Source organism: Carcharodon carcharias, chromosome 4 (genome assembly GCF_017639515.1).
Source record: "Carcharodon carcharias isolate sCarCar2 chromosome 4, sCarCar2.pri, whole genome shotgun sequence".
In the NCBI taxonomy this organism is placed as follows: Eukaryota; Metazoa; Chordata; class Chondrichthyes; order Lamniformes; family Lamnidae; genus Carcharodon; species Carcharodon carcharias.
This window is the reverse complement of record NC_054470.1, coordinates 202505686-202519469: the sequence shown is the minus strand read 5'-3', so window position 1 is coordinate 202519469 and position 13784 is coordinate 202505686. Positions and strand designations below refer to the sequence as shown.

Here is a 13784-nt window from a genome sequence, read left to right as displayed (position 1 = left end):
CTGTAACCTTGCCTTTCTTACACGCCTTTTCTATCTCCTGGTGTATCTTGTGCCCCACATCCTGACTACTGTTCAGAGGCCTGTACATAACTCCCTTTATGGTTTTTTTACCTTTGCGGTTCCTCAACTCTACCAACACAGATTCTACATCATCTGACCCTATGTCGTTTCTTGCTATCGATTTAATTTCATTTCTTACTAACAAAGCAACCCCACCCCCTCTGCCAACCTGCCTATCTTTTCGATAGTATAAATATCCTTGGATATTTAGCTCCCAGTCCTGATCCCCTTGCAGCCATGTCTCCGTAATGCCCACCACATCATACCTGCCAATTTCAATCTGCGCTACAAGCTCATTTACCTTATTTTGTATACTGCGTGCATTCAGATACAACACCTTCAGTCCTGTATTTCCCGTCCCCCTTCTCACTGTCATCCCTTTATCTGATGTGCTTGAAGTTAGATTCCTAGCCCTTTCCAAACACTCTGTCCTATTTTGCATTTTGGAGACTTTAATAGCCTCTCATGGGCTCTCCTTTCTTTTCAGTTTTTTCATAATTTTCCATGAAGTTGAATCCACCACCCACACGCTAACCTGCTGCTTTGTTTCCCATTAGTCATACTTCTTGGAGTTTTACCCTCCCCCCCCCCATCTCCCAACTTTCTAGTTTAAAGTCTGTTGACCACCGTATTTACCCTTTTCACTAGAACATTGGTCCCAGATCGGTTCAGGTGGAGACTGTCCCTCCTGTTCCAATACTGATGCTAGTGCCCCATGAAATGGAACCCCTCTTTCCCACACCACCCCTTTAGCCATGTTTACTTCCCCTATTCTTACATCCCTATGCCAATTTGCATGTGGCTCAGGTAGTAATCCAGAGATTATAACCCTTGAGAACCTGTTCTTTAATTTAGTTCCTAGTTCCTGATAATCCCCAAACAGGTCCTCTTTCCTAGTCTTATTATTTGTTCCGACATGGACCACAACAACTGGATACTCCCTCTTCCTCTCCAATATCCTTTCAAGCAGGTCAGAGATGTCCCTCACCCTGGCACCGGGCAGGCAACATACCATGTGGGACTCTCCATCCTGCTTACAAAGGAAGCTATCAATTCCCCTAATTATAGAATCCCCTACAACTACCACTTGTCTTTTTGCTCCCCCCTCTTGAATGGCCTCCTGTGCCACAGTGCCGTGGTCAGTTGGCTCATTCTCCCTACAGCCCTTTTCCTCATCCACACAGGGAGCAAGTACCTCGTACCTATAATTACAGGGCAGATCTTTACAACCTTTTTTGAACAATGATGTAATGTTTGCAATTCTCCAGTCCTCTGGCACCTCCCCCGAATCCAGGGAACATTGAAAGATTATTGCGAGCGCCTCTGCAATTTCCACTCTCACTTCAATATTCATCTGGTCCCGGTGTCTTATCAACTTTAAGTGCTGACAATTTATCCAATACCTCCTCCTTATCAATTTTAATCCCTTCTAGTGAAAGAGGAGGTGGCTGGGACTATTAATAAAGGACGAGATAAGTGCATTAAAGAGAGAGGATCTTAGATCGGAATATCAAGATGTTGAATCAGTTTTGATGGAGTTAAGAAGCAGCATGGGGCAGCAAATATCAGTTGCAATTGTTTATAGGCCACCAAGCATTTGTGATAATGTAGGGCATGATATAAATCAGAAAATTAGAGGTGTAATGACAAGTATAATACCTGTTGGACAGGTTTCAGAGACTGGGCTTGTTTCCACTGGAGTTTAGAAGGTTGAGGGATGGTTTGATTAAGTATGCAAGATCCTGAATGGCCCTAACAAGATGGATGTAGAAAGGATGTTTCCTCTTGTGGGTGAGTCCAGAAGTAGGGGGCACTGTTTTAAAATTAGGGATCGCCCTTATAGGACAGAGAGGAGGAGAATTTTCTTTCAGAGGGTTGTGCGACTTTGGAACTCTCTGCTTCAGAAAGTGGTGGAGGTAGGGTCATTGAATATTTTTAAGGCAAAGGTAGATAGATTCTTGTTAGGCAAGGGAATCGAAGGTTATCGGGGTTAGATGAGAATATGGAAATCAAAGCACGAGAAGATCAGCCATGATCTTATTGAATGACGGAGCAGGCTCAAGAGGCCGAATGTTCCTATTTCTTATGTTCTTATGTTTGTTAAATTTCCTTTTGGAAGATATTATTGAACTTTTACCACAGAGGGCTGTAGAGGCTGGGTCATTAAGTATATTCAAGGCTGAGATAGACAGATTTTTAATCAGTAAGGGAATCAAGGGTTATGGGAAAAAGGCAGGAAAGTGGAGTTGAGGATTATCAGATCAGCCATGATCTCATTGAATGGCGGAGCACACTCGATGGGCCGAACGGACTACTTCTGCTCCTGCGTCTTATGGTGTTATGTACAGTAATCTTGGGGGAACAGACTGGGTGAACCAAATAAGCACTAATGCTATGGAGGATGAATTCCTGGATTGTATATGCAATGGTTTTCTAGAACAGTTGAGGAACCAGCTAGAGAGCAGGCTATATTGGATCTAATATTGTGCAATAAGAAAGGGATAATTAATAATCCCATTAGGGAAGAGTGACCATAATATGATAGAATTTTACATGGTGTTTGAAAGTGATGTAATTCAATGCATAACTAGGGTCTTTAATCTAAACAAAGGAATCTACGAAGGTATGAGGGGCAAGTCGGCTGTGGTAGATTGGGGAACTACATTAAAAGGGCTGACAATAGACTGGCAATAGTTAGCATTTAAAAAAATAATACATGGTTTGCATATTGCAAATTTCCTATAAGGTACAAAAAGCCAATAGGAAAAGTGAGCCAACCATGGCTAACAAGAGAAGTTAAAGATTCTATTAGATCAAAGGAAGAAGCATATAAAACTGCCAAAAAAAGTAGTATGCCTGAGGATTGGGAGCATTTTCAAACTGAGCAACAAAAGACCAAGGAACTGATAAAGCAAGAGAAAATAGAATATTTTCAACTGGCAAAAAACATAAAAACAGGCTGTAAAAGCTGCTATAGGTAGGCAAAACCCAAAAGATTAATAAAGACAAATGTGGGTGTATTCCAGGCAGAGACAGGAGAATTTATAATGGGGGATAAGGAAATGGCGGAGAAACTAAATAATCACTTTATCTGTCTTCATGGAGGAAGATACAGAAAAAACCTCCCTGAAAAGAACCAAGGGACAAGTGAGATTGAGGATCTGAAGGAAATTAATATTAGTAGAAAAGTAGTGCTGGGGAAAGTAATGGGACTGAAAGTAAATAAATCCCCTCGACATAATGATCTAAATCCCAGAGTGGTGAAAGAGGTGGCTGTAGAGATTGTGGATGCATTGGGGATTCCTGCAGTTTGGAAGGTGGCAAATGTAACCCCAGTATTTAAGAAGGGAGGGAGAGAGAAAACTGGGAATTACTGACCTGTTAGCCTGACATCAGTAGTAGGGAAAATGCTTGAATCTATAATAAAGGATGTAATAACTGGACACTTAGAAAATAATGGTTGGACTGGGCAGAGTCAACACAGAGTCCTGAAAGGGAAATTGTGTTTAACAAACCTGCTGGAGTTCGTTGAGGAGGTAACTACTGGAATAGATGAGGGATTGGGGGTAATAACTGCTATGGATTGAGCATTGGTTAACAGACAGAAAACAGAATGGGATAAATGGATCATTCTCAGGTTGGCAGGCTGTGACTAGTGGGATATCACAAGGATCAGTGCTTGAGTCCCAGCTGTTCACAATCTCGATCAATGATTTGGATGTGGGGGCCAAATGTAATATTTTCGAGTTTGCTGATGACACAAAGTTAGGTGGGAATGTGAGTTGTGAGGAGGATGTGAAGAGGGTTTAAAGTGACTTAGACAGCTAAGTAAGTGGGTAAGAACATGGCAGATGCAATACTACATGGAAAAATGTGGTTATCCACTTGGAAAAAACAGAAATATAGAGTATTTATTTTTAATGGTGAGAGATTGGGAAGTGCTGATGTCCAAGCTACCTTGGTGACCTTGTTCATGAGTCACTGAAAGCTGACATGCAGGTGCAGCAAGCAAATAGGAAGCAGTCAGCCCTTACCGCAAGGGGATTAGAATACGGGAGTAAGTATGTCTTGCTGCTGTTATGTAGTCTTGGTAAGATCACACCTGGAGTATTGTGTACAGTCTTGCCCCCACACCACCCCCCCCCCCGCCCCACCCACCCCCCTCACATTAGGGAGGGTATACTTGCCATAGAGGGTGGCAAGAAAGGTTCATCAGGCTGTTTTCTGGGATGGTGAGATTGTCGTTTGAGGAGAGATTGAGGAAACTGGGCCTGTATTCTCTCGAGTTTGGAAGAATGAGAGTTGATCACATTGAAACCTCCAGAATACTTAAGGGGTTCGACAGGGTAAATGCAGGAAGGATGTTTCCCCTGGCTGGGTCGGGGTACAGGTGGGGAGCCTAGAACCAGGAGAGAGAGTCTCAAAATAAGGGGAGGCCATTTTGGACTGAGATGAGGAGGAATTTCTTTACTCAGAGAGTGGTGAATCTTTACAATTCTCTACTCCAGGGGCCTGTGGAGGTTCAATCATTGAGTAAAGACAGGGATTGATAGATTTCTAGATGTTAACAATATCAAGGGATACAGGGATAGTGCAGAAAATGGTGTTGAGGTGGAAGATCAGCCATAATCTTGTTGAAAGGCATCAAGGGGCTCAATGGTCTACTCCTGCTCCTATTTCCCATATTCCTATGCTCAACTGCTCTTGCACCCCCTTTAGAATTGTCCCCTTTATTTTCTATTGTCTCTCCATGTTCTTCCTACCAAAATGAATCACCTCACATTTCTCCGCATTGCACTCTATCATGTTTGCCCATTCCACCAACTATGTCCCTTTAAATTTCTACATTATCCTCCTCACAGTTCATAATGCTTCCAAGTTTCTTCTCATCTGCAAATTTTGCAATTGTTCCCTGTGCACCAAGGCCTAGATCATTAATATATATCAGGAAAGTCAAGGGTCCCAACCACTGACCCCTGGGAACTCCACAACAAACTTTCCCCCAGTCTGAACAACATCCACAAACCACTAATCTCTGTTTCCTGTCACTCAGTCAATTCCATATCCATGTTGCTACTGTCCCTTTTATTCCATAAGCTATAACTTTGCTCACAAGTCTATTGTGTGGTATCGTATCAAATGACTTTTGGAAGTCCAGGGGCAGCATTTCCCTCGTCAACTCTCCCTGTTACCTCATCAAAAACTCCAGCAAGTTAGTTAACAAGATTTTCCCCTAAAAAATCCATGCTGGTTTTCCTTAATTAACCTGCATTTGTCCATGTCCATCCCTATTTATTGCTTTGAGAAGTTTCCTCACCACTGAAGTTAAACTGACTGGCCTGTAGTTGCTGGGCTAATCCTTACACCATTTTTTATACAAGGCCATAATGCTTGCAATTCTCCAGTCCTCTGACACCGCCACTGGCCCAGGTAGCATCGACCTCCTTGGTAAAGACAGATACAAAGTGTTAATTTAATACCCTAGTCATAGTCCCTTCGTCCAAGTGTAAATTCGCTTTTCAGTCCCTAATTGGCCCTACTCCTCCTTTTGCCACCCTTTTAATATTTATATGCCTATAAAAGACTTTGAGATTCCATTTAATGTTAACTGCCAGTCTCTTTTCATATTCCCTTTTCGCTTCTCTTTCTCACCTTCCCTCTGAAACTTCTGTATTCTGTTTGGTTCTCAATTGTATTATCCACCAGACATCTGTCATAAGCACACTTTTTCTTCTTTATCTTAATTTCTACCTCCTTTGTTAACCAGGGAGCTCTGCATTTGTTTACCCAACCTTTCCCTTTCAAGTGAATATACCTTGACTGTGCCCGAATCATCTCTTCTTTGAAGGTAGCACATTGATCAGCTACCATTTTTCCTTTGGCCCAAATCCGGTCTTACCCCATTGGAATTGGCTTTCCCCCAGTTAATTATTCTTACCCTGGATTGTTCTTTGTCCTTTTCCATCATCATCCTGAATCTTATGATACAATGATCACTGTCCCCTAAATGTTCCTCCACTAACACTTGATCTAATTGGCCCACCTCAAATCCAAGAACCAGGTCTAGCAATGGCTCCTTCCTCATTGGACTGGATACATAATGCTGAAGAAAATTCTCCTGAACACACTCTTGGAACTCTAGCCCCTCTCTGCCCTTTACACTATTACTATCCCAGCCTATATTCGGATAATTAAAATCCCCCATTATAACTCCTCGATAATTTTTGCATCGCTCTGTAATTTCCCTGCAGATTTGTTCTTCTACATCCTTCTAACTCTTTGGTGGTTTATAGATTACACCGAGCAATGTAATTGCACCCTTTTTGTTCCTTATCTCGAGCCAAATTGATTCTGTCCTTGAACCCTCTGGGACATCCTCTTTCTCCAGCACTGCAATGCTCTCCTTAACTAATACCACCACCCCTCCTCCTTTCCTTCCTTTCCTATCTTTCCTGCACACCTTGTATTCAGTCCTTGCCAATGACTCACATGTCCCATGAACAAATACACTTAAAAAACTTATTAAAAAACTAACTGCCAAGATGGTTTAAGCCCTCCACAACAGCATGAGCAAATGTCCCTCAAAGAACTCAGTCCCAGCTCTGTTCAGGTGCAACCGGTCTTGCTTGTACAGGTGCCATCTCCCCCAGAGCCAGTCCCAGTGTCCCAGGAATTTAAAGCCCTCCCTGCTGCACCATCTTTCCAGACACACATTCAACTGCTTTATCCTCCTATTTCTGTACTCACTGGAATGTGGCACTGGGGATAATCCGGAGATTTTGGTGGGAAGAATGAGGAGAGACATTATAAAATGAAGGGTACAATTCTACAGGGTGTGCAGGAGTAGAGGGACCTGGGTGTTTTTGTGCATAAGTTTTTGAAGGTGGCAGGACAGGTGGAGAGAGTGGTTAATAAAGCATACAGTATCCTGGGCTTTATTAATAGGGGCATAGAGTACAAGAGCAAGGAGGTTTTGTTAAACTTGTATAAAACGCTTGTTCAGTCTCAGCTGGAGTATTGTGTCCAGCTCTGGGCACCGCACTTTAGGAAGGATTGGAGCATTATGGGGGGATGGTGGTGCAGTGGTAATGTCACTGGACTAGTAATCCCCAGATCATGGCCAATGCCCTGGGGACACAGGTTCAAACCCACCACAGCAGCTGGCGGAATCAAATTCAACTCATAAATCTGGAATTAAAAGTGAGTCTCAGTGAAAGTGACCATGAAACTGTCATCTGGTTTTAGGGAAGGAAATCTGCCGAGCTTACCTGGTCTGGCCTATATGTGATTCCAGACCCACAGCAATGGGATTGAATCTTAACTGCCCTCTGAAATGGCCTAGCAAGCCACTCAGTTCAAGGGTAATTAGGGATGTGCCACAAATGCTGAGCTTGCCAGTGACACCCACACCCATGAAAGAATGAAAAATAGAAATTGGAGAGAGAGCAGAAAAGATTCATGGAATGGTTCCAGAGATGAGGAACTTGTTATGAAGATAGACTGGAGAAGTTGGGACTGCTTTGCTTGGAGAGAAGAAGGTTGAGAGGAGATTTGATAGAGATGTTCAAAATGATGAGGGGTCTGGACAGAGTAGATAGGGAGAAACTGTTCCCATTGGTGGAGGAATCAAGAACCAGAGGGTAGAGATTTAAAGTAATTGGCAAAAGAAGCAATGGAGACATGAGGAGAAACCCTTTCACATAGCCAGAGGTTAGGATCTGGAATGTATGTCCTGAGAGTGTGAGAGAGGCAGGGTCAATTGAGGCTTTCAAGAGGGAATTGGATTATTATCTGAAAAGGGAGAATGTGCAGGCTTACCAGGAGAATGCAGGCAATGGCTCCCTTAGAGAGCCAGCACAGACTTAATGAGCCAAATGGCCTCCTTATGTGCTGTAACCATTCTATCATTCTTTGACTCTATAAACCTTGCAAGACAGGTTCAAACTAATTAAAGCGAAGTGAGGACTGCTTTTTTATTGATTCACGGGTTGTGGGCTTCACTGGCTGGACCAGCATTTATTGCCCATCCCTAGTTGCCCTTGAGAAGGTGGTGGTGAGCTGCCTTCTTGAACCGCTGCAGTCCATGTGGTGTAGGTACACCCACAGTGCTGTTAGGGAGGGAGTTCCAGGATTTTGACCCAGCGACAGTGAAGGAACGGTGATATATTTCCAAGTCAGGATGGTGAGTGGCTTGGAGGGGAACTTCCAGGTGGTGGTGTTCCCATGTGTCTGCTGCCCTTGTCCTTCTAGATGGTAGTGGTCATGGGTTTGGAAGGTCCTGTATAAAGAGTATTAGTGAATTCCTGCAGTGCATCTTGTAGATGGTACACACTGCTGCTACTGTGCGTCGGTGGTGGAGGGAGTGAATGTTTGTGTATGTGATGCCAATCAAGCGGCTGCTATGTCCTGGTTGGTGTCGAGCTTTTTGAGTGTTGTGGGAGCTGCACTCATGCAGGCAAGTGGGGAGTATTCCATCACACTCCTGACCTGTGCCTTGTAGATGGTGGACAGACTTTGGGGAGTCAGGAGGTAAGTCACTAGCTGCAGGATTCCCGTCCCCTGCTCTTGTAGCCACAGTATTTATATGGCTAGTCCAGTTCAGTTTCTGGTCAATGGTAACCCCCAGGATGTTGATAGTGGGGGATTCAATAAAGGTAATGCCACTGAATGTCAAGGGCCGATGGTTGGATTCTCTCTTGTTGGAGATGGTCATTGCCTGACACTTGTGTGGCGTGAATGTTACTTGCCACTTGACAGCCTAAGCCTGGATATTGTCCAGGTCTTGCTGCATTTGGACATGGACTGCTTCAGGCTCTGCACAGGGCTGGACCTAATTCTGGGGAATGAAGCCGGACAGGTGGCTGAGGTGGTAGGCGAGCATTTTAGCAATAGCGACCACAACATGGTACAGTTTAAGTTTGTTATAGACAAAGAAATAGACAAGTTGCAAAAAAATTTTTGGATTGGGGGAGAGTGGATATTAGTAAAGTAAGACAGGATCTGGCCAAGGTAGACTGGGAACAGTTACTTGTGGGGAAATCTGCAGAGGAACAGTGGGGGGTGTTCAAAAAGGAAATGGGGAGGGTACAGGCTCAACATGTTCCCTCTAGGGTGATAGGAAGGAGTAACAAGCCCAGAGAACCGTGGATGACCAGAGATATTCAGGTTATGATGAGAAGGATGAGAGAGGCTTTTAGCAGGTACAAGGGAAGCAAATCAACGGAGGCATTGGTGGAGTACAGACAGTGCAGGGTGAAGCTTAGGAAAGCAATTAGGAGAGCAAAGAGGGGATGTGAGAAAGCTTTGGTTATTTAAGAAGGGTTGTGGAGATAAGTCAGAGAACTACAGGCCAGTGAGTCTCATGTCAGTGGTGGGGAAACTATTGGAGAAAATTCTGAAGGAGAGAATATATCTCCACTTGGGGAGGCAAGGTTTGATCAGGGATAGTCAGCATGGCTTTGTCAGAGGGAGGTCATGCCTAACAAATGTGATTGAATTTTTTGAGGAGGTGAACAGGTGTGTAGATGAGGGGAGTGCAGTTGATGTAGTTTTTATGGATTTCAGCAAAGCCTTTGACAAAGTCCCACATGGGAGACTTATAAAGAAGGCAAATGCACATGGGATACAGGGTAATTTGATAAGGTGGATTCAAAATTGGCTTAGTTGTAGGAGACACAGGGTGATGACAGAAGGATGCTTTAGTGACTGGAAGCCAGTGTCCAGTGGCATACCACAAGGATCTGTGCTGGGTCTCCTATTATTCATCATTTATATAAACAACATAGATGACTATGTGGGGGGTAGGATTAGTAAGTTTGCGGATGACACAAAGATTGGCCGGGTGGTTAACAGTGAGGTTGAGTGTCTTGGGCTACAGGATGATATAGACGGGTTGGTCAAATGGGCAGAAAAGTGGCAGATGGAATTTAACCCTGAAAAGTATGAGGTGATACACTCCGGAAGGAGTCATTTGACAAGGAAGTATTCAATGAATGGCCTGGCACTAGGAAGTTCTGAGGAACAAAGGGATCTTGGCGTGTGTGTCCATAGATGTCTGAAGGCGGAGGGGCATGTTAGTGGGGTGGTGAAAAAGGCATATGGGACACTTGCCTTTATCATTTGAGGCATAGATTACAAAAGTAGGGAGGTCATGTTGGAGTTGTATAGAACTTTGGTGAGGCCACAGCTGGAGTACTGTGTGCAGTTCTGGTCGCCACATTATAGGAAGGATGTGATTGCACTGGAGGGGGTACAGAGGAGTTCACCAGGATGTTGCCTGGAATGAAACATTTAAGTTATGAAGAGAGATTGGATAGACTTGGGTTGTTTTCGTTGGAACAGAGAAGACTGAGGGGTGACCTGATCGAGGTGTACAAGATTATGAGGGGCATGGACAGGGTGGATAGGGAGCAGCTGTTCCCCTTAGTTGAAGGGTCAGTCACAAGGGGGCATAAGTTCAAGGTGAGGGGCAGGATGTTTAGGGGGGATGTGAGGAAAAACTTTTTTACCCAGAGGGTGGTGACGATCTGGAATGCGCTGCCTGGGAGGGTGGTGGAGGCAGGTTGCCTCTCCTCCTTTAAAAAGTACCTGGATGAGCACTTGGCACCTCATAACATTCAAGGCTATGGGCCAAGTGCTGGTAAATGGGATTAGGTAGGTAGGTCAGGTGTTTCTCACATGTCGGTGCAGACTCGATGGGCTGAAGGGCCTCTTCTGCACTGTGTGATTCTGTGATTCTGAATGGCGCTGAACATTGTGCAATCATCAGCAAAGATCCCCACTTCTGACCTTATGATGAAAGAAGATCATTGAAGGTTTCTCCCACATGTGGAGGAATCAGTGGAGTCTCAGATACAGGATGAGAGTGAGAACCCTGAAATCATTGAACAAACAGCTGGAATCTGCAGAGGGGTGGAGCAGGGTCTCCCTTGGCACAGCGGCAGGGGATCTGATAGACCAGGTCGTCCTTTTAATTTTAATTAGCACAAAATCCAGCTACTGCCCAGTTCTCGACCCAATGAATCATTTTCAATTTTTATCTCTTCCAGGCCAAGTCAACGTTGTCAGGGGAAAAGTTATGACCCATCTGTAATGAATGTAAGTAACACATTGAATTCAGAGAGACTATCCACTAACTATCGTGGCTCTTTCATCTACAACCAGTGTACAAATTACCACAATTACTCAATTTTAATCTCACAATTCGCCAGTGGGGGTTTTAACTGTGTTACCAGTGAAGTGTCACAGACAGGTGGCTCTTGTGGCCTTCCACCTTCAGTCCTGCTATCTATTACTATAAACCAGCTCTCCAAACCGCAATGAGATTCCAGTCTCTAAATCACTCTCAGGTATATGTCTGCTACTTGATATATAACCCACCCCCCACAATCTCCTTCATTAGATCCCATCCTGTAACTCACTCCCAGGTATATGTCTGCTACTTGATATATAATTCACCCCCCACAATCTCTTCATTAGATCCCATCCTGTAACTCATTCTCAGGTATATGTCTGCTAGTTGATACATAACCCACCCCCCACTATCTCCTTCAATAGATCCCATCCTGTAATTCATTCCCAGGTATATGTCTGCTACATGATATATAATTCACCCCCCACAATCTCCTTCATTAGATCCCATCCTGTAACTCATTCCCAGGTATATATCTGCTACTTGATACATAACCCACCCCCCACAATCTCCTTCAATAGATCCCATCCTGTAACTCATTCCCAGGTATATGTCTGCTACTTGATATATAATTCACCCCCCACAATCTCCTTCATTAGATCCCATCCTGTAACTCACTCCCAGGTATATGTCTGCTACTTGATATATAATCCACCCCCCACAATCTCCTTCATTAGATCCCATCCTGTAACTCACTCCCAGGTATATGTCTGCTACTTGATATATAATTCACCCCCCACAATCTCCTTCATTAGATCCCATCCTGTAACTCACTCCCAGGTATATGTCTGCTGTTTGATATATAACCCACCCCCCACAATCTCCTTCATCAGATCCCATCCTGTAACTCACTCCCAGGTATATGTCTGCTACTTGATACATAACCCACCTCCTACTATCTCCTTCATTAGATCCCATCCTGTAACTCACTCCCAGGTATATGTCTGCTACTTGATATATAATTCACCCCCCACAATCTCCTTCATTAGATCCCACCCTGTAACTCACTCCCAGGTATATGTCTGCTACTTGATATATAACCCACCCCCCACAATCTCCTTCATTAGATCCCACCCTGTAACTCACTCCCAGGTATATGTCTGCTACTTGATACATAACCCACCTCCTACTATCTCCTTCATTAGATCCCATCCTGTAACTCACTCCCAGGTATATGTCTGCTGCTTGATATATAATCCACCCCCCACAATCTCCTTCATTAGATCCCATCCTGTAACTCACTCCCAGGTATATGTCTGCTACTTGATATATAATCCACCCCCCACAATCTCCTTCATTAGATCCCATCCTGTAACTCACTCCCAGGTATATGTCTGCTACTTGACATATAATCCACCCCCCACAATCTCCTTCATTAGATCCCATCCTGTAACTCACTCCCAGGTATATGTCTGCTACTTGATATATAATTCACCCCCCTCAATCTCCTTCATTAGATCCCATCCTGTAACTCACTCCCAGGTATATGTCTGCTACTTGATACATAACCCACCTCCTACTATCTCCTTCATTAGATCCCATCCTGTAACTCACTCCCAGGTATATGTCTGCTACTTGATATATAATCCACCCCCCACAATCTCCTTCATTAGATCCCATCCTGTAACTCACTCCCAGGTATATGTCTGCTACTTGATATATAATCCACCCCCCACAATCTCCTTCATTAGATCCAATCCTGTAACTCACTCCCAGGTATATGTCTGCTACTTGATATATAATTCACCCCCCACAATCTCCTTCATTAGATCCCATCCTATAACTCACTCCCAGGTATATGTCTGCTGCTTGATATATAACCCACCCCCCACAATCTCCTTCATCAGATCCCATCCTGTAACTCACTCCCAGGTATATGTCTGCTACTTGATATATAATTCACCCCCACAATCTCCTTCATTAGATCCCATCCTGTAACTCACTCCCAGGTATATGTCTACTACTTGATACATAACCCACCTCCTACTATCTCCTTCATTAGATCCCATCCTGTAACTCACTCCCAGGTATATGTGTGCTGCTTGATATATAACCCACCCCCCACAATCTCCTTCATTAGATCCCACCCTGTAACTCACTCCCAGGTATATGTCTGCTACTTGATATATAATTCACACCCCACAATCTCCTTCATTAGATCCCATCCTGTAGCTCACTCCCAGGTATATGTCTGCTACTTGATACATAACCCACCTCCTACTATCTCCTTCATTAGATCCCATCCTGTAACTCACTCCCAGGTATATGTCTGCTGCTTGATATATAACCCACCCCCCACAATCTCCTTCATTAGATCCCATCCTGTAGCTCACTCCCAGGTATATGTCTGCTACTTGATATATAATCCACCCCCCACAATCTCCTTCATTAGATCCCATCCTGTAACTCACTCCCAGGTATATGTCTGCTACTTGATATATAATTCACCCCCCACAATCTCCTTCATTAGATCCCATCCTGTAACTCACTCCCAGGTATATGTCTGCTGCTTGATATATAACCCACCCCCCAC

The 13784-nt window shown here is 44.0% G+C and overlaps 1 protein-coding gene across 1 annotated transcript in view; it reads left to right on the top strand.

Annotated features, from left to right (window-relative positions):
- Window positions 1–13784, top strand: part of LOC121276836 (ribonuclease MC-like) — a 116787-nt gene that overhangs the window by 60995 nt on the left and 42008 nt on the right. Inside the window, exon 4 of the mRNA XM_041185380.1 lies at window positions 11109–11157. Coding sequence (XP_041041314.1) covers window positions 11109–11157 — 49 coding nt within the window. The remainder of the gene's footprint in view (window positions 1–11108; window positions 11158–13784) is intronic.